At 38.8% G+C, this 21,192-nt stretch overlaps 1 protein-coding gene across 2 annotated transcripts in view; it reads left to right on the top strand.

The window, feature by feature from the left end:
- Positions 1 to 21,192, top strand: part of Mtm1 (myotubularin 1) — a 113,233-nt gene that overhangs the window by 32,981 nt on the left and 59,060 nt on the right. For both annotated transcript variants that reach the window (XM_026403524.2, XM_026403523.2), the window contains exons 5-6: positions 7,516 to 7,626; positions 12,277 to 12,378. In XM_026403524.2, coding sequence (XP_026259309.2) covers positions 7,516 to 7,626; positions 12,277 to 12,378 — 213 coding nt within the window. The remainder of the gene's footprint in view (positions 1 to 7,515; positions 7,627 to 12,276; positions 12,379 to 21,192) is intronic.

The following is a 21,192-nucleotide window of genomic DNA, read 5'->3' as shown; positions in this document are numbered from 1 at the left end:
CAGTGGATTCATCTGTTTGATGGATAAATAATTCAAATGTACTACTGTGGGCAGGTGGGACCTGGTTGGAGGAACTATGTCACTGGGAGCATGCCATTGAGCACTACATCTTGTCCCTGGTCCTCTCCCCTCCCTCTCTCTGTTTCCCAGCTGTCATGAGCTGAGAAGCTTTACTCTGCCCTGTCCTCCCATGATGTTCCAACTCATATCTGGCCCAGAGCAATAAAGCCAGACAACTGTGGACTGAAACCTCTAAAACTGTGAGCCCACATAAACCTTTCCTCCTCCAAGATGTTTGCATCAGGTATTTGTATCACGGTGATGAAAAGGTGAATAACACCCTCAATAAAAACAGAGCTTACAACATTATTTTTTTTACTTGTTATAGTTGCTTCAGTGAAGGACTAGGCCAGTGCATACTATTTTGCTTTTCTGTTGGGTTTCAGTGTAGAGACAGAACTTACAGGATCAAGATGGGCAGCTTGTATATATGTGAAACTCTGTCTTTAAAATACCTGGTTTCGAAATAGCCTTCAGACAAGTGCTGGGTATCATGCTACTTAAAAATATCAAACAAGCACAGCAGAGCTTCATTTCCTTTATAGCCTTCAGTGGCTGCCATTGGAGCTGTAAGCCTTGGGTACCACCAAGACCAAGAGGGGAGGCAAAGTTTACCTTCCATTGTGGGAATTTAAAAGCCAGACCTACATTTTTTCTCAGAAGAAGGCCAGCCCATTCATCATAAGCTAAAAGGATTCCTGTAGTAATTTTCATTCAGAAAATACATTGAAAACTTTTTTAAAATTTTCTTTTTTTAGGTTCTTCAGTCTAATGGATTTGGTACCTCTTTTCATTTTAAAGGAAGTGAAATAATGCTAGATAGACTATAATAATAAGACATCCTAATGTGTCCATAAATGGGCACTTCTCTGAGAAAATAGGATCCTTGCTACAGATTGAACATTCCTAATCTAATATCTGAAATACTTTGAAATCTGTCATGATGTTTTAAAACAAGTTTTTTAAAAACTTCCTGTCAATACCCTGGATTCCTTTAGCCCTTGTTCCTATCCTATGCTCAATGGAGAGTTTATGGGCTACCATCTGCATCACTTCAGTGACAAATATTCCTTTCGCTGTAGTTGACTGCATCTTTTGTACTACTGAACAAATCAGTCTCTGAGCTCCCATATATTCCTTCATCACCACCTTATGATGTCTGTTTGCACCACATTTTCTTCCCTCCAATATGAGAGGGATGAACTAGATATCTTCTTTTCCATAGCAAATCCCTTTCTTTGAATCGCCCCCCAAAACCCCCACAGTGCTAGAGATTGAACCCAGAGCCTTGTACATGCTAGGCAAGCAGTCTCTACTTAGCTGTATCTCCAGCCCACCTTTCTCTTTTTAACTCCTCTGGAGCTGTAGTAACCAGTGGTTATTCTATGTTTTACATTTTTTTGGTTCTCATCATTTTTGATCTGCCTCCAACTCTGCAGGTCTACTCAAGTCTTTATTTTTATATCAACTTCTTATATCCATGCTACTCCTGATATGATCATCCTCTTTCTTCCATTTCTTTGCCAAACTTAAAAAAAATAATCCTCACATGCCACTTCCACTTTGGGACTATTGACTCCTGAATTTCTTGTGGTCTGGCTTCTCTGTTCCCTATTGAAACTACTTGTTCACTGTTCAGCTCCAAAGGCCTTGGTTTAGTACTTGACTTTTTAACTTCTCTGCAGTGATCCTTAGGGTTCACTTCTCTTTTCTTGTTCTTTTCTCCAAGCATTCTTGGTTCTTCTCCCACTTCTGCCTTCTATACAGCTTCTTTTTTTCCTTCTGACCTCCTAAACTTATAGGTTCCCCCAAGTTCTGTCCTTTTCCTCAATTGTCAGTTGCTTTCCTATCCTGTAGCTCCAGTCCTAATCTTTTATTTTTTATTCATGGAAAGTTTGAGAGCCTGATGCATGTTGAGCACTGTGCCAGGCACTAGGATCTAGTGGGGAGCATAGCAGATGTGGCTTCTCCCTCACAGAGCTTATGGTCCCAATGGGATTGATAGGTGTTATGTAATCACAGCAATGCCTAATAACTAGCAGTAGGCATGTCATGTGAAAGTAATATAGGAACACATGAGTTTGAGGAGCCTGGGAAATTTTCTAGAGAAAATAGTACTGTACTTATGATCTGAAGACTGAATGCGAGTTACCTAGATTCAAGGCAGGGTCTGGGAAGGTGAAAAGAAGCTGAGAGAGCAGCATGTGGGAGGACCCGAGACCAAAGGAAGAATGGAAATATGACATTGTAGCTGCACTGGAAGGAGAATCAAGAGGCATGAGATGGGAGAGGTAGATGGTGGCCAGATGACCTAGGTCTTACCAAGCATCTTAAGGATTTCTGTTTTAGTTTTTATTTTTATTTTAATTACTTTTTAAATTGATAAAATTGCCTTTATCATGGACAACAGGTTTTGGAACATATATTGTGAAACAGCTGAATCAACCTAATTAACATATACATTACCTCATACACTTATTTTTTGTGTGTGTGGTAAAAACACATAAAATCTATTCTCTCAGTGATTTTTTAGGAATTCAATATGTTATTAACTGTTGTCACTCACTATGTTGTACATTAGATTTCTTGAACTGATTCCTCCTACCTAATTGAATTTTTGAGTCCTTGGACCAAGAGCCCCCCCCAATCCTGGGGTTTAGGCTTTTAGAATTCAGCAATGAGAAGCTTTAAAGGGGATGAGCAGAGTAATGATAGCATCAGATGTGCTTCTCCAGAAGATCACCCTGGCTGCTATGTCAGGGCAGATAATAATAGGAACCATGGTGGATTCAGGAACGATTGTGGTTATTGCAGTGGTCCAGAGAAGTTGCTTGCAGAGTTGGAGAGAGTTTGACAGAATGGAGATTGATTCATGCTAAACATGGTGATTAGGTCAAGGCTAGTGGAGAAAGGAATGTCAAGGATGACTCCCTGGTTTGTAGCTTTTGAAATAGTGGTTGTGGGGTTAAGGGATGTAGTGCCAGCTACCGAGGTAGAATACCTTGGAGAAGATTTCTCCAAACCTTGTTTGAAAAAAGGAAAATCGTATGTTTGGTTTTGGACATTTTGAGTGTGAGGTGTCTGTGGGATCTCTTTCAGTTCTATAGTTTCAGCTACCTCCTGATCATCTGTATTTGGTTAATTCATCACAATCTCAAACTCTGTGTCTACATCTGATCATCTCAATCTTTCTGCCAAACCCTCTCCTATTTTCTTCACATCTTTTGTGGAACCATCTTCATCCATCCCAGAGATCTGGGCCTAATTCTGGTCATTTTGATTCTTTCCCAGGCTAATCTCCTTCTCTGCTTTCTACCTCAGTTGCCGTCCACTCTTAGATCCTCAGTCTCTCACTTGTACTAAAGCATGAGCCTCTATGATATCAAGGAGTGGGCATCATCTTCTCTCTACTAGTCCAGAATGCTTGGTGCTGCTAGATAAATCGTATCTTCATAATACACCATTTGATCTTGGCATTCCTCTTTTCAAAAGAGGGCTGGGATACAGCTTGGTGCAAGAACATATGCTTTCAATATGTGAGGCTCTGAGTTCATCCACACTACCAGGAAAAAAAGGTGTAAAAAGCATTCCGTGGTTCTCACTGTGAGCCTAACCCTGCCATACTCCCCAGGGAATTTGTGTGGATACAAACTGTATCACGTGTATTTGGATACACATGTCTTCTCTCCCTGATAGAACTTTAGGGGCATCATGCTCAGCCAATCTCAAAAGGTCACAAGCTGTTTGATTCCATTTATGTAACATTGTTGAAATAACAAGTAGAGGTAGGGCCTGAGTTCCTTGAGATCAATTCTGTGTTTTAGTTACCTTTCCATCTCTGTGACCAAAAGACCTGACCAGAACAATGTAGACGAGGAAAAGTTTATTTTGGCTCACCGTTTTAGAGGTTCCATGGTCGACACACTCCATGGCTTGGTGCCCATAGTAAGGCAGAACATCATGATGGAAGGATGTGGCAGAGGGAATTAGCTCAGAACATGGTAACCAAGAAGCAGAGAGCTCTGCTTACTAGGGACAAAATATAGACCCTAGAGACTTGTTCCCAGTGACCTACTTCCTCTAGCCACACCCTGTCTATAGTTAACCACCCAGTTAATCCATATCAATGGATTAATCCACTCATTAGTTTATACCTTTCATAACTTAATCGTGTCACCTCTGAAACATTCTTATATTGTCTCATAAATGAGCTTTTGGTGAACAATACATTTCCAAACCATAACATTGTGCAGCTTATCCTCATGAACCCCATTACCCAATTCCTGTTACTTACTGTACATGAGAAAGGGAGGGAGGAAACTAATGTACTGTTTTAGCTTGTTTATTATACTTGTTTCTAAACTATTTTAGATAGAAGTATAGAGGCACAGAATTTTAAGTTAGAGCAGACCTTTGAGTCTTCTTTAATATTGAGTGATATTTAGATAGTGATGACTCAGGTCTCCAGACAGGCTAATTTTCCTATTCCTGGACTTTCCTGTTTGGCCTGCTGAGTTATCAGATCTTGAATGTGTCATTCAGGGAAAATGTGGCAAGTAGTCTTATTAGACTGTAGGTGCCTTTGATTAGGACCTGGCTGGTTCTCCTCATGGTCTTGTTTTCTCCTTTTGTGTAGGGCCAGAGCAGTCTGAGCTATATAATTTTCTCTAGGAAAGGACAGAGAAGAGCAAGGTTTCCTTTCACTTTTAAACATTCTTGTTTCCATGTTGATATTAAAGTATCAAACTTTTATTTAGCAACTAGTCTATATATTTAGTGTGTAAATTTGACATTTAGATACAGTTCACACTCATAAATCTCAATATAATCTAAGCATAACAAAATGTTTTTATTAATTAGACTGTAGTGAGAAGTAAATACAGCATCATATGCAGCTGTGTATGCACACTGTTAATAAGTAGTGTTTTTCCTTTTGAGCATTTCGATTTAAGATATGTGGTGAAGTGTCTGGCCCCATGAGAATAGCTAAAATGCCTCCTTATAACTACAGAGAGATCTGTCAGTTGCTTGCTAGAGCATACCAATCTGCTATATTTGCAGAGCACAATTACATTTTCCAAATACTAAGATGTTCTTTGTCATCATTGATAATGATGATAATAATAATGACTTCCACTGTTTTCTAGCTATCATTGACAGGCACTGTGCCAGGTACTTTAAATCCATTATCTCTAATCATCCCTACTTTACAGGTAAATGTGGCCTAGAGGTAGTAGTGATTTGCCAGAATTGTGCAGTTAATAAATGTCAAAACTCCAATTTTGTCCGTGTTAAGAGCTTGTGCTCTTTTCTCTGCATGATAACTATACTTACACTTCTTTTGACTTTTTATTTTTAAATAATTATGAACTCACAAGAACTTGCAAAAAGAGTATAGAGAGATTACCTGTACCTATTACCCAGCTCTCCCAATAATTATATTGTTTTATCAAAACCAAGAAGTTGTTTGTCATGATATAGTTAACTAGACTCTGACCATACTTGAATTTTACTAATTTTTTTATGTATTCACTTTATGTATGTAATCTTTTGAGGTTGACTTTAATAACTCAGCATGATGCCCCCAAAGTTCATCCAAGAAGCATATATCTTTGGTTCTTCTTCTACTACTACTGCTTCTTCTTCTTCTTTTTTTTTCCCAGTACCAGGGATTGAACCCAAGGCTGCTTTGCCATGGACCAACATCCTCAGCCCTTTTCACTTTTTTTTTTCATTTTGAGACAGGCAAATTTGAGTTGCCCAGGGTGGCCTCAAATTTGTGATCCTACTGTTTCATCCTCACATGTTCCTGGGATTACAGGTGTACACCATTGTACCTGGCTAATTCAATCATTTTTGTTGCTGAGTATCATTCCATAGTATGGATGCAACACAGTCTTCTATTATACTTTTTGAATTTCTAGATAATCCAGATAATCTAGAGCTATATTTATATTTTATGAAGAAACTTAGTGTTTATATGATCTTTTAAGGAGAAGCATCTAAAATAAAAGAAATACTTTTTTATATCCCACAAAAGAATATTTTTAAGGAACAAAAATTTAAAAACTTTTAATTTTTTTCTTTTTTGTCAAAGTCATCTTAACACAACATCAAATAAATTTTTGGATTAAAAACTATGTAACATATGAAGATTTGAAAAAAACTATGTAGTCTTTATGCTTTCAACCATATGAATATAGATTTTATATTGTTATTGTTATAGTGAATTTTATATACTGATATGCTGCATTTTTCCACTTGGACTTGTTTGATCATGTACCACAACTCATTCCATTGAGTTGATTAACGTTTTCTACCCTGATAGCTACCTCTGGCTCCAAAGAGCATCTTCATGCATGTATCTTTTTCTCTTCCTGTTGAAGGATAGCTGTAGTTCTTAGGAGTGAAATGATTGGGTCAAAGTGTAATGCTGTTGTTATGGCTCTTTTGATGAATCTCAACCCTACCCCATATTCACTAAGCAAGTTACTAAAGGTTCTTAAAACTTTGGTTGCAACAGCCAGAAATATGGTTCCTCCATCTTCAACCTGGGATGGTTGTAAGGAGAAAATGAGAAAATGCATACAACAGTCTCTATGGCAGTACTTGGCAAGATGAGGTTTTCATCTGTGGCAGCTGCTGCTCTTGTTATGATTGCGGTATTACTTCACTAACCCGATTCCATCATGCCTGCAGTTTTATGGACCAGTTGTACCCAGCATTGGTTAGCAAATGCTAGAGAAGCATTGCTGTGTATTTGGGCCCTTCTGCTTTGGGAAGTGCACTCATGCTTGAGACAAGTGCTGCTTCCAGGTTCTAATGGGGAAATAAAGACATAAAGTCATGGTAACAAGACAGAGCGAAGAAAGTGATGTGATGGGAGTCTGTCTCAAGTGCTGTGGAAACTTTGAAGGAGGAAGTGGTTAATTGTGCCGATCTAAATGGGAAGCAAGGTTTCATTAGAGATGATTCTTGCTAAGCCAGGGCTGTACCCATAGGGAGAATTTTGGTAGCTGGGGAAGACAAATCATTCTAGGCAAAAGAAATGCCTTAAGCAAAGCATATATATGTCTTGATGATAGATGGAGTGTCTGAATAATGTGGGAGGGGCTCAGTTTGCTGGAGGCAGAATGTTGTGGGAGAGAAGCTACAGAAACAGACTGTGAGTAATGTCATGGCCTGGAATTATGTACCTAGGAGTTTAGTTTCTGTCCAGTAGGCAATGTGCAATGGAGAATGTTTAGGGATGCATTTTGATTGCATATATGGCCATCTTAATGCTTGCTCTTTCATGTGTGATCTATATCATATTTTTGTTCAGAAAGTGGTAAAAGGGCCTGGTTTCTAAAAAAAAAGAAACCCACCTTGAAATCTTATGGTTATTTTTACATGTTTTTGATATTTTAATTATACCAACAGAAATACTGACTTTTGTATTTTTGTCCATTACAGGATTCTGCTCTAATACTTGATGTTCCTCTGGGTGTGATCTCAAGAATTGAAAAAATGGGAGGCGCGACAAGTAGAGGAGAAAATTCCTATGGTCTAGATATTACTTGTAAAGTAAGAGATTCAGTACTTTTCTTAAACAAAGAAAGAGACACATAAGTGTTGAAAATGATAGTAGAAATTTAATGTGGGCTTAAAACTTCAAAATCTCTTGTTCATGTAAGGTTCTAGAAATGGTTCTCCCCTTATAATTTGAGATTTCCAGAAATGCCTTGAGTGTGCATTCTCATCTATGAGACCCTCTGTGGTTACCGTGCATGAGGACTGGAAGAACTGGACCGTTTGTTAGCGTGACTGAGTAGGAAGAAAACTTTATAGATGAAATCTAAACATTTTTGGTTTTTGCTCTAGTCTGTTCTGAATGACCCTTCATGTCATGTGTTACTAGCTTAGACACCTTTATACCATGAAAGGAAAAAGGAATTCAAGAGATTTTAAATGGGATGTGCCCTTACCTCCAATGAACTTTGTTAATTTTGCTTAGTTTTCAGAGGTAGTGGTCTGTTGTATTTTAGGGTGGTAAGTGGGAGAAATTTAGATAAAATAGTAACTGTTTATTGAGCAACCATGTCCATCCAAAAACAGGCAAGGTTATTTGCATTCAGTCCTCAGCATAGCACATAGAGGTGGATAGATTGCAGATGGCAAACCCAAGGCTCAAAGAGTTTGGTGACTACTAAAATTTCCCCAAAATTGCCAAACCTGGACTCCAAAGACAGTAAGGTAATCAATCATTTTGTAAACAGCAGGCCAAATTTTCTGGCAAAGAAACCCATTTTCCAGCTATTGGGTATCAGAAGACTACTATGTGTAGCATAGTGCCGAATTCTAGAAAGAGTTGGAAGGGATTTGGAAGTCATTTGTCCCAGTAGTTTTCAAACCTAGATATGCATCAGGACAATCTAGGGAACTTTAAAAACATGTAGGTCTTTGAGTTCTACCCCAGATCCTACTTTAAGATAATCTCTGAAGGTTGGGACCTGGAAGGTTGTAATGCTTCCAACTGTGTCAGGTGACTGTGAATCATCCCATGGTTCTAGCACAGAGGTCAGCAAGCCTTATCTTTAAATGGCCAGATAGCAAATATTTTTGGCTTTGTGGGCAACATAGGGTTTCTTTTCACCTATTCTTTTTTGTGTTCTCTGTCTCCAACACTTTTATTTTTTTAATTTTTTAAATTTGTTTTTGTTTCCAACACTTTTAAAATATAAAATAACATTCTTGGCTTGGAACCCATACAAAAAGTGACCTGGGCTGAAGTTTGCTGACCAATCTAAGTTCTTTATTCCATGAATTGGGAAATGAGGCCTTTGATAAACAACATGACTTGCCTGGGGTTGTCCAAGGAGCCAATGGAAGAGCCAGAATGAAAACCCAAGTCTCCTATTCCAAGGCTTTTTGCATTGTGATTTCTAAAGACCAACCTCTTCTCCTTAGGTTTGGACTCTGAATCCAGTACAGTATTTTTCTCTCTATTTATAAATGATCAAAACAAGTGCACTCTACTAGAAACAAGCTTGAACTGAAATTCTCCACTACTCCCCACCTTATCTGGTTTTTGTTTTTATCTGAACTACCTTTGTGCCTCATCTATTATCCTGGTTTCTGTCTACCCTTTGGAATCTAGAAGTATGGAGATTTACTTTGAAGGACTTTTTTGAGTTTTGCATAAAAGGATTTTTGGGAAGTAGAGTGATGCATTAAAGCACTCAAGGAAAAATATGGTTAAAATATTTTAAAAATATTTTTTAGTTGCTAATGGATTTTTTACTTTGTTTATTTTTATATGGTGCTGAGGATCAAACCCAGGGCCTCACTCAAACCAGGCAAGTGCTCTACCACTGAGCCATAGCCCCAGTCCATGGTTGATATTTTGAAGACTTTGGAGTGACTAATTTTAGGAGGAATTTTTAAAAATTCTATTTGCTTCCTTATCAATAGGAAAACTTACTTAAATATGAATTTCCCCAAATTAATAAAACAAAAGCACATTCTTACCCTTTGTTTATTATAATAACAAAATGCTTAGTAACACTCATTTAGGCATAATTCTCAAATCTTACATATGTACAGATAAATATATGTATATTTTTATAAAATATAAAAAATTTATTTTTACATTTACTTATACAAATATATATGTATACACACACATACATACACACAAACATACACACATATGTATACAATGTTGTAGCATAGGTTTTTAGCTAAATTATCTCCCAGATGCACCAAAATTGCAAGAGTTATACCTCATATTGTCAGTAACAGACCTTAAGTTGTTACAGAGAAATCTGCTGCAGTGGTATCAAGACTCACTCATAGGTTCTCTTGCACTTGCACTCAATAACCATAGTACAACTGCATTTGTCTTCCAAAGCAAGTCTAACAACCCCTACACATTTAGCTATCCCAACTATGCGTGTAAGGGTTTATACTTGCCAATAGCAATGTTCACATGGTGAACATAAGTCCTAGGGGACCTTGTCCAGTACCAGGGGAGAAGGTAGCTCTGCATATACGAATTTTTGCCTTGCAGGACTCATAGTAGCCCCTGCTCAATATTTGGAATCTTTTAAAAAAAATAGAGCAAAACCATACTATTACAGAGCCTTCTCTGTCTTTCTCTTCCTCATTCTCATGTACTTGACTCAAAGACAGCAGTGATATGTGTTGTTTCTTTGGAAATGCTTTCTAGAAATTGGCACCTCATTAAATCAATCATATCAGCATAAGACCCAGTTAATAAATAGATTGAAGATCTGACTGGGAGATCTTTCCCAGTTGCCCTGATGAGTCAAACTCTGAGGAGGCCAGGTAGAACTTAGCAGTTAGTGTATGCTCCTATTTCTGTTACAGATTTGGTGATCTACTGCCTGTGAGTCATTTGCCTTTTCCACTTCAATTTTCTTGTTGGCAAGAAAGTGTCTTTAATTGCATCTGAATCAGATGGCAAAAAGAAGTTGCTTGAATCAGTTGTGCTTTGGCACATGAAAAATACTTGTTTAAATCCCTGAGAGAGTAGAATAAATATTTAAGTTAGAGATAGTCTAATTCTTGACCAAACAGTTAAAAGGATGATGCTGCAGAGTTATCATTGACCCATGGCTATTAGGAAGAAAGTCCCTCACAGGTCCTTGAGCCCAGAGTTTGCAAGTCTCCATTTCTGTACCTTTTAGCATATCTCATCCCATTGAAATGATTTTTCCCTTCAGATGATTATTGCTTTGTGTTTGAACTGACAATAACATCCCAGTGTATTGGGGACATGATTTAAATTGGTTGTTGGATTTTATTCAGTTACATGCTGTTAAAAATGAAAGTAAAGGCTGGGATATGGCTCAGTGGTAGACCACTTGCCTTACATGTGCAAGGCCTTAGGTTTCGTCCCAAGAATGATAGGAGAAAAAAAAGCACAGAATCCTGGAGCTGGTAAGGCCCAGTAGATGTTATTGTATAGAGAGTGATGGATCTCAGGGTATTCATTAGAGATCTGAGAGTCTCATTCATACTTCCTTTACCCTTTGGGATGTCTTCTAGATGATGAAGCCTTTTTTGGTCCTTCAGACTGACGACTTATGAATCTTTAAGAGTACCTGGGGATAACTAACAAAAAATCACTCTGAACAGTATAAAGTTTGTGATGCCCAATAGGGCAGGGATTGGGGCTGACTCACTCCTGAGGTAGCTGCAGGGCGTAGCACAGTGCTTATTTTTCTGAAATGACAGTTCAGAGTTTATTGCAAAGTATAATGTTTTCAGAGTCACCATGACTGCTTGTTAAGCTTTTTTTTTTCTTGTTTGTTTTTCTTAGTACTAGGGATTAAACCCAGGGCCTTATGTATCTAGGTAAGTGCTCTACCACTGAGCCTTATCCCCAGCACCATGATTGATTGTTTTAAAGAGACAACCTTAAAACAATTCAGCCTTGACAATAAGAGTATTATATTTTTATACATAATACAAATTGAAATTTAAAGTAGCTCATTTCATTTGGATTCAAAAAAGGTTTTCCTGCCTGTTAAAAAGATGTGTATTAGAAGATATTTTAATTATTTTCATTGGTGCATTATAATTATACATGATAGTGGGAAGCTACCTTTAAAATCTGGTTATCATCATTAATTCCTGAAAGTAAAGTTATTACTAATATGAGATACTTTAGTGTGGTTATATAGAAACTGTATGAAAGCAGTATTGGATAGTAAAATTATATTACTCCATTACTTGTATGAGAGCTTAAAATGCCAATCATTTAGGGAGAGAGCTTCTGTATTTTAATGACATGTTTAACAATGTTGAGATTATCTTTGATAGCAGGTACTCTTTTGAAAATTTGTATGAATAGAATGTCGTTTGATAATTTAAAAATTCTCTTAGAAACCAGTAAATGTAGACATGGTAGAAGATGTGCAGGGGTTGTTTTCCTTCTTTTAATCAAATGATGCTTAGCTCTGTCTTCTTGTTACTGCTTGTTCCTTTGTCTTGTCTTTACTTTCATGTCTATAATAGAATATTTTCAGGTGTTCTTAAACGAGTTATTTCAAAATACCACATAAAGTAAAGTAATTTTTTACTAGTGTAGATTCATTGTCATTTTAGGTAAGTGAATCTTCTAATCCCTTAATTGAATGGAATATTTTTTGCTAATTCATGTGACTTTATTGGTAGACTGAAATGTCAAATTTCTCCTTTGCCCCCTAGGATATGAGAAACCTGAGGTTTGCTTTGAAACAGGAAGGCCACAGCAGAAGAGATATGTTTGAGATCCTCACAAGATTCGCCTTTCCTCTGGCCCACAGTCTGGTAAATTCTAGGGCTCTCCTAAGCATCAGAAGGTTCTCAGGCTTTCTCTGTGTAAACTGCCTGTGGGCTGGGATTCTCTTTTACTCACTCACTGCCTTGTGTTTCCTGGTGTGATTTGTATGTGGGGGTGTTTTATTAAATATGATTTAATCACTTCCAGGAGGAGTAAGTCTCTCTCCTGCTAGTCTGCAAGATGGATTGACCCAGGTGACTGAACCTCAGTGCCAGGAGGCCAATGGGAGCCCTGCCTGAGCACAGGAGCTTTACCCAGGATGCCTTGTGCTCTCCAGCCCTGACTATGCCCTTTTAAATGTAGGGAATAGAGGATGGCGTGGCTCTGTGTATCACTATGAGGTCTGCTCTTGGAGTTCATTGTTCCTCACTTTGGTGCTAATGGAGAATGTTTATCAGGCTTTTGTGGCTCCTCTTATAAATGGGAACATATCCTCTGATCCCAAATGCCATTTAGACAAATGTACTTTTAAAATACATATGTGTTATATAGGTTCTACATCCAGCACCTGAATAAGCAGGCAGGTTTATTTTGTAAAATAATGACATTTCAAATGTCATTTCATAACATTTAGTATATATTTGCAGGATGGATTTATTTCACATTTAATTAGTTATAATCTATGACTTAGTCCAAAAGGAAATACAGTGTGTTAGTCAGCTTTTCATCACTGTGACCAAAATGCCTGACATGAACAACTTAAAGAAAGATTTATTTTAGTTCATGTTTTAGTGGTTCTAGTCCACGGTTGGCTAGCTCCTGTGCTCTGAATCTTGGTTAAAACCGAACATTGTGGTGGAAGAGTGTGGTAAAGGAAAGCTTCTCAGCTAATGACAGCCAGGAAGCAGAGAGGAAGGGACCAGGGACAAGATATAGTTCCCTAGAACATTACCCCAAGGCCCCACTTTTTCAGCTAGGTCCCACCTCCTACAGCTTCTACCACTTTCGATCAAATTATTCCACTGATGAAGTCAGAGGCCTCATGATCCAGTCGCTTTCTAAAAGTCCCACCTCTGAACATGGTTGTGCTGGGGACCAGGCCTTCAATACCTGAGCCTTTGGAGGTCATTCTAAATTCAATTTATAACAGAAATCCAGTGTTAAGTCTACCTAAAACATTTCCTACTTCTTTACCAAACAATCCAGGAACACTTGCGTTGACCATGTGACTGAGCTAAACCTTTCCATGAGTCTTGCCCTCAGTTCTTCATTATATTGTGTCTCAGTCTTGGCTTCCTTTTTTCTGTCATGCCTTGCTTGCATCTTCTTATCCCTCTCCTCTTCTGGTTGATGGAGGTGAATGCCTGCTAAGTAGAGGGCAAGTACATAATTCTTCAAAAAATATTTTAAGTAGAGGATATATTACACCTATATTTTAAGTAGAGGATAATTAACACTGCAGACTAAACTGAAGGTGATGAGAGAGATCATGTAGAAGAGCTGTTTTGTGTTCTAGCTTTTCTTCCTGTAGCTCTTTAGCTGTCTTTTAATATGTTTGGGGATTTTTGTTTTAAGTTTTTATTATTGTATTTCTTGCAATAAATGTCAGAGGTTTATCAAATCTAATGAGATAAGGTTTCTTTTTCCCTGACTTTCACCTGCAGTTGTTCCAATTACAGGAAGTTCATGTGTGGTGGAAAGGAGGAACCATTCACGGAGGCTGTAGAGTTTAGAAGGATATGAAGTACTCACCATGAGTCTCATGTTGATTGTAGATAAAAATGTAATGCTTGAAAACAAATTCACTGATAGCATTATCGCTGAATCCATTTTCACCCTTCTCTAAGTTTCTGATTTAACATGATTTAAAATATTTCTATATGGAACATTTCTAACTTTATTAGGATATAATGATTTATGTGAACACATCTTCTAAATTATTTTGAAAGTGAGAATGAGATTTATGAAAGTTTGGTTAGGAAATAGGTTCTGTCTTGATTTATATATACCTGGCCCTTCATTATCAGAAATTGCAGGACTGGCTCACATAGCAGGTTTGGCACTGAGACCTTGTTCCACCTTCCATGAAATCATGCATCATCAGCAGTTCCCTTTCTCTGGCATGTTCTCTATCTTTTCCCCTAAAAAAAGTCAACTATTAGGCTAGCTTTTTCTTTAAACTACTATCTCATCTCTCACTTTAGTGACAAAATTCTGAGAAGAATATTCTAGCCTGTCCTCATCATCAGTATCCATCTGTATTGCTGATATCTTCTTAAAGCTCAAAACCTCTTACTGGCCAAATCTAGTGGCTCATTTCCATCCTAATTGTCTGCCATCTCTCCTTAGCATTCAACAAATTTGAATACTCTCCTGAACATCTTGGCTTCTGTGTTCCCACACCATCTTGAATATTTTTCATAGAGTCTACTGCTTGTGCCTTCTCCTTAAATGTAAACATCTTGTCAGTGTTCCACTCTCAGCCCTCTTCTTGAGTTACCCACTTGCACCTCAAAGACTTCATTTACTCCTATGATTTAAGCTGTCACTGCTGTGTAGATGACTTCTAAATCTTGCCCTGTTAGAGTCCTTGAGTGAGTGTAACTAGTATAACCTTCAAACATCTTCCTTAGAGCCAGGTGCAGTGGTGCAAGCCTGTAATCCCAGCTGCTCCAGAGGCTGAGGCAGGAGGGTCATGAGTTCAAAGCTAGCCTTAGCAATGGCTAAGCAACTCAGTGAGACCCTGTCTCTAAATAAAATACAAAATTGGGCTGGGGATGTGGCTCAGTGGCTGAGTGGCCTCTGTAGCCCCCCCCAAAAATACAAAGGGTTGGGGTTGTGGCTCAGTGATGGAGCACTTGCCTAGCACATGTGAGACACAGGGTTCGATCCTAAGTACCACATAAAAAAAATAAAGTTAAAAAAATTTTTAAAAATATTCCTTAGGAAGTCCATATGAATTGTAAGCTCCTTGGTGCCCTACCTCTTTGCAGTTCAGGAAGCCTGCTCTTTGTCCTCTTAAGTCCTGCAAGTTCAAGAATCCTTAATTGCTCAAGTTCCATAATCTGAAGTCACTTATTTTCATTCTTGCTCTGCATCATGTCCCATAGGCGCATCAATTCCAACTCCTATAGATTCTGCTCATTAAAAATTCAACTGTTTCTTCCTGTTTCTCCTTGGGCTTCCTAATCTAGCAATGTTCTCCACCTGGTTTCCCTTTTTTCTGTTTGTTTTTGTTTTGAATTTAAACAATCATGTCTCTGTGTCCCTACCTCCCCAGCCCACTACCTCCAAAAACTTAGTGATCTCTTCATACCTTGTATCCTACACTATAGCCATGCAGGACTGCCCTGTGGTCTTCGGGCACACACAGTGCTTTCCAAGTTTGGATTTTGCTATTACCTTTACCTGTACCCCCCTTGTCTCTTAAATGCCCATCCTCCACACACTAGTTTTTCAATATGTTGCTCAGTCCAGGGTCCTTTTCCTTGCCATGCGTGTACCCTCTGGGTGGGTTCATCTTAACCTCTCACATTTTAGAGTTTGCAGGTCCTTCTGTTGGAACACTTAACCTCAGTTTGCTTTATGTAATAATTATGTTTTAATTGCTGTCACTAACAGCCACTATACTGTGAGCTTATCAAGTCAGGAATCACCTTTTATCTGTCTTTCCACCCTTAGCATAATGACTTCTGTATGGGAAGAATGTTTGCTATTGTTTTTGGTGTTTTTGTTTGCAGTGCTGAGGATAGAATCCCAGGGCTTCAGACCCGTTAAGCAGGTGATATATCACTGAGCCACACCTAGCCACTGCATGGGAATTTTATAATGATGGCTTTTTAATTACTCATGTTGAGTAGAATATGATGGAAAATCTTCATATGGAAACCAATAGGATGATGACAGTTTCTGAGTATTGTGGATCTAGTACCAGAGCTTGGGATTCTGTGTTGCTATTACTGCAGTCCTCCACAGAGGGCTTGCTTTCTCCAGGCTGTGGCACTTTGCTATATTTTTCATATCTATGCTGAGAATCCCTATCTCTTCCTTTAGGATGTCAATAAAGTAATGAACTAAAGAAAAGGAGTGACCCAATTTGCTCATACAGAGTTTTGGAAATTGCATTCTCTTAAGTTTTAATCACTAAAATTCATGCTTAAAAAATGTTTAAGCCAGTCACCAAAACAATACAAGATGCAGATCTAAACAGATTGGTATTGACACTGTTTGGGGAATGCCAGTCCCTGATAAGCGAGTCAACAGGTGCAACTGTTTCAGAAATGGATTTCCATTTTGGAATTCTGTGTTGAGCTGTGTCAGGAAGCAGTGAGGGCATTTGAGAAAGTAGTACAGGACAAATGATACCTAGTTTCATTTGGGGATGTGAGGTATAGGGAAAGTGATATGACAAATACGCATGGCCTAATGTAGGATACTCTGCATGCAGTTGTGTGGGAGAAAGGGAAAGGAAGTTCATTGGGGGCTCACAGGAAGGAGACTGGAAAAACCTGCATGGGATTGATAGTTGTTAATGTGGGGCCTTGAAGGATGGATATAATTTCCAGTGGGCAGGGGAGGTAGAGGAAGTGGAATTTCCAATAGAGACAAGAGCTGATTCTCCACACAGTGGAGGGAAAGCTCACAGCATTGCAAGGGGTTTAAGAAGGTAAACGCATGGCTTTTGGCTGCAGTGAGAGGTTTGGAGTCACCTGATGGAAGGCTATGTGAGGGTGGGGAGCTTGTGTCTCAGGAAGTAATGGAGACATACTGAAGGTTCAGAAATAGTGATACTGTTGAAGACAACGTTATGTAGAACCCGTGGGAAGGGAAAGCCAAGGAAGCTGGGGAGATGCCTGAGAGATCCAAATGAGAGGGCTGCAGGGCCTGAACCAGTGTGCAGGTGGAAAGGGGTAGGACAAGGATTTCACAGACTTGGGCAGCAGTTTCATCAGAGAGGTCGGAGAAGAGGGATGAATTTGCCTTGGTCATTGTGTTTGGGGCTTGAGTGGTAGGAAGGATGAGAGGCTGTTGACAGTAGGGAGTTCAGAAAAGGTTTTAATTGGGGAAACATATGGAAGGGAGGAGAAATGTTCTTTCATTATCTTTGTATCCCCAGTGCCTCGGCCATGGCCTGCTTTAAGTTTGTTTAACTTTTAGGACTCCAGGAAAGGATCTCAGAGAGGGGACAGAAGCCAAACGGTTTGCAGGGGCTTAAAGGGAGAGTAGGTAGTTGAAATAAAAAGTAGGGGTAGCAGCCATAGCCAAGGAAGAAGTTTTTCTCCCTTGGCATCTGAGAACAGTGAATGACTGTATTTGTGGAAAGGGGAAAAGAAATCTTGCCACTTTTCAAGGCAAGAGAGAAGGGACCCTTTCTCAAACAAGATCCTGGAGAAGGCAGAGGGGGATGGGATTAAACCCCATTTGTAGGGCAGTTTTGGAAAGGAGAAGGGACAATTATTCCTCTGAGACAGGAGGGGAAGAAAAGTTTCCAAACTGCCACAGTAGGGAATGTGAGAATGTGCCAAAAAGGGATTTCCTGGAAGCATGCTCTAAGCCCGATTGCATTGAACAATACAAAAGTCCCTGCATGAAAAATATCACTACATGAATATTATTGCAACTGTTATACCAGCTGCAGATTATTGCAGTGATTTTCACTGCCATTTGAAGGCAGAAGTAAACTTGCTGTTGTATCCATGAAATGGTGTCTGGAGGCCAAGAGAGCTGGGCTCCAAACCCAGCCGTGGGATGAATGGATTGTGAGTGGGCTTTCTTACTTCAGACCACCCCTTTGGCTCTCTCTGCCTCCTTCCCCATTAGTATTTTCACCACTCAGTATGTTTGAGTCAGAACTTAAACTCCAAATTGAACTTGAGCTGTTTAGCAACACAGAGTCCACTCCAAACCATTAACTTGATTGTTGAATGTTTTTTTGATAATATTTTCTATTTTAACCAAAGCATTTCTTTTCTTGAATTATCTTTGCTTTGCTTTTCAATCACTAGAAATTGTACTGAATTTTCATAAATGGCATGTAACTCAATATGAGTTTTAGGTAAAAGAAATTTTGAAATCCTGATTTGTGTCATTTTATAAAGGTAGAAACCAAAATTGTGCACACAGGAGCAGGACCTTATGGCACTGCAAAAAAAAAGAGAGAGTTTGTTGGGGTGATGTATTCAGGAGCAAAGTTCTTTCATTGCTTTCCTTTATTATAGTTTGCTCATTTTGTACTCAGATGGGACAGAGATAGTATAAATTCTAGATGAGAGTTTGTTAAACCATCCTATTAGTGACCCATAAAATCAGTGTCCTAGAGCCAGGTGTGGCAGAATACACCTGTAATCCCAGCAACGCCTGCCTATAATACCAGTGACTCAGGAGGTTGAGACAGGAGAATTACAAGTTCAAGGCCAGCCTCAGCAGCTTAATGAAGCCATAAGAAACTTAGTGAGACCCTGTCTCAAAATTTTTTAAAAAAATGAATAGAGCTGGGGATGTGGCTCAATGGTAAAGCACCTATGGGTTCAACTGCCAGCATCAAAAAAAATTTTAAAAAAATCAGTGTCCTAGATTGCAACCAGAATTTTTAAAATGAATATAATAGAAACTATAAAGAGCATAACCTAATATGGGTAAGTATGGTTTCATGAAACATTTCTTTCAGGTGTGTGTGTGTGTGTATGTATGTATATGTATGTGTGTATGTGCAGTGTGTGTATGTGTGTGTGTGTGTGTGTGTTCATAGTGTTAAAGAGCGTTGCTTACTGTTAATCATAGTCAAGAAAGTTTGAAAAACATTATTTCAGATAACGGTAGAATAACATTAATTTTAAGTTAACATCAGCATTAATAAGCTCAAATCTATCTTCACGGCTCTAGGCATACATGAATTTTCTTGAATTTGAAGTGAAGATTGTGTTTGTGAATAAACACATGGGATGCACACTCACATGCAGGAAGTCTAGAGCTAGAAGAATGAAGCCCAAGACCCAGTTCCAGTTTTATAGCAGCCACTGCCTGGGAGACTCCTGAAGGGACTTGTTTGGGAGCCCTTCCAGTTTGTGGTTACTAGTGTGGACCACGGAGTCCAATGGCCCATGTGTGAATCCAATTCACTCACGTCCCTGCTTGCAACCTTGGAAGTCCCATAATATTTATGTACTTCAGTGTTCTTATCTGTAATGGGGATAATAACAGTCCCTATTCCATAGGGTTTTTGTAAGGATTAAATGTAAAGTGCTTATGACACTACCTGCTATGTGATAAGTGCTCAATAAATATCAGCTGTTCTGTTATTAGCACACCATTTTCCCAGCAGGTATAAGGAATAAGGATGATTACCTCAATATACTTTCCCCCAAGACTATTAATATAGTAATTGTGATAATATGTGGAACACTTTAAGCCCTTCAAAGGAAAGATGCTACATAAAGATTAGTAGTATTATAAATAAACCACAGGTTGTACTTTGAGAAAGTATTGGTTGAAATTCTTCAATTTCACAGTATTAAGTCCAGAAAACAACTGAATTAGAAATGGGAAATGTGGGAAGCAGAGCTATATAATGGACAAAATTCTTCACAAATAATTTTCCCTTTTCTCCTTCCATATTTGACTATTCAGGCTTAGTGCTTTCAGGGGAACATGATTTGGTCAAGTTTGTGTTTATGCACTTTGCCTTTTTCTGTGACATTCTGGATTGAGTTCCTTAGTGTTGCAGTATTTCCTGCTCATTATCTTCTACGAGGTGATTATAGTCATGAAGGTGGTGTTTTTGTTTTTGTTTTGGAGGGTGTACATTTAACCTTTACATGAGGGACCTTGTTCTTGCTGACTTGAATTTCAGGAGAGAAGCAACTGGGTTGCAAGGCCTTTGCTGTGCCAAGTAGCCCTCCAGGAACTGATGGTTTTGCACTGTGTCCCACATCCAAAGGATGGGAGGGAAGTCTTCCACACCTCTGGTGTCTTTGTTGCTTTGCTGAGAAATGGGAAAAGTACTAAAGATTGCACTGGCATTTTAAATGAGGCTGAAGGGCTGGAGTTGTGGCTCAGTGGTAGAGCATTTGCCTAGCATAGTGTGAGGCACTGGGTTTGATCCTCAGCACCACATATAAATAAGTAAATAAAATACTGGAAAAAATCTTTAAAAAATAAATGAAGCTGAAATTGAGTGGACCATTACTTTTGGGGGTTATTACCAAATTAATAGGTAAATGGAAAAAAACTCACTTTCACATGGGGATTGAAATGAGAAGTACCTGCACACACTTCCTTCTTTCCACCCAGATGAGGCCTTAAGACTAAAGCATGTCTTAGTTGTCTGCTTTATTTTGGGTCAGGACTTTTTTTCTTGAATAAGCAGTGAACTTGGCTAATTGAAGAACTAATCATGCTTTTGAATGTCTTCCCTTCCTGCCTCCTTCAAGGCTGGGCCCTCCGTTCTCTGATCTCTGACCTCTGCCATGTCCCTCTAAGCCTTTGAACATGATTGGTTCTTCTCCTCACTGCCTGTCTCATGGAGCTCTTGTCTCATTTGTCCACAGAAGCATCAGGTCCCTGCCCACCTTCACCCCCACAGAATCCACTCCATAACACATTGGAACCAGATCTCTAGAGCTCCTGCTCCAGGGGAACCATTCTGAATGTCAATTCATACCTTGAAAGTTATAAAACTTTTAGTCCCTTTGTTTTACCCTCTTCAGCTGTGCAGTTATTTGACTCTTACCACTCCTTCCTCTCAAAGTTTTATCATTTTAATGTTGAGTAGACATCAAAGAACATTTACAAAACATGTAAAATATGAAGAATACTGATTAAAGGAACATCCTTTGACCCCTGCAATGCATGCCGGGTAATTT

This window comes from Urocitellus parryii, chromosome X (genome assembly GCF_045843805.1).
Source record: "Urocitellus parryii isolate mUroPar1 chromosome X, mUroPar1.hap1, whole genome shotgun sequence".
NCBI lineage: Eukaryota > Metazoa > Chordata > Mammalia > Rodentia > Sciuridae > Urocitellus > Urocitellus parryii.
The sequence above is the reverse complement of the archived record's forward strand: the minus strand, read 5'-3'. Positions and strand labels throughout refer to the sequence as shown.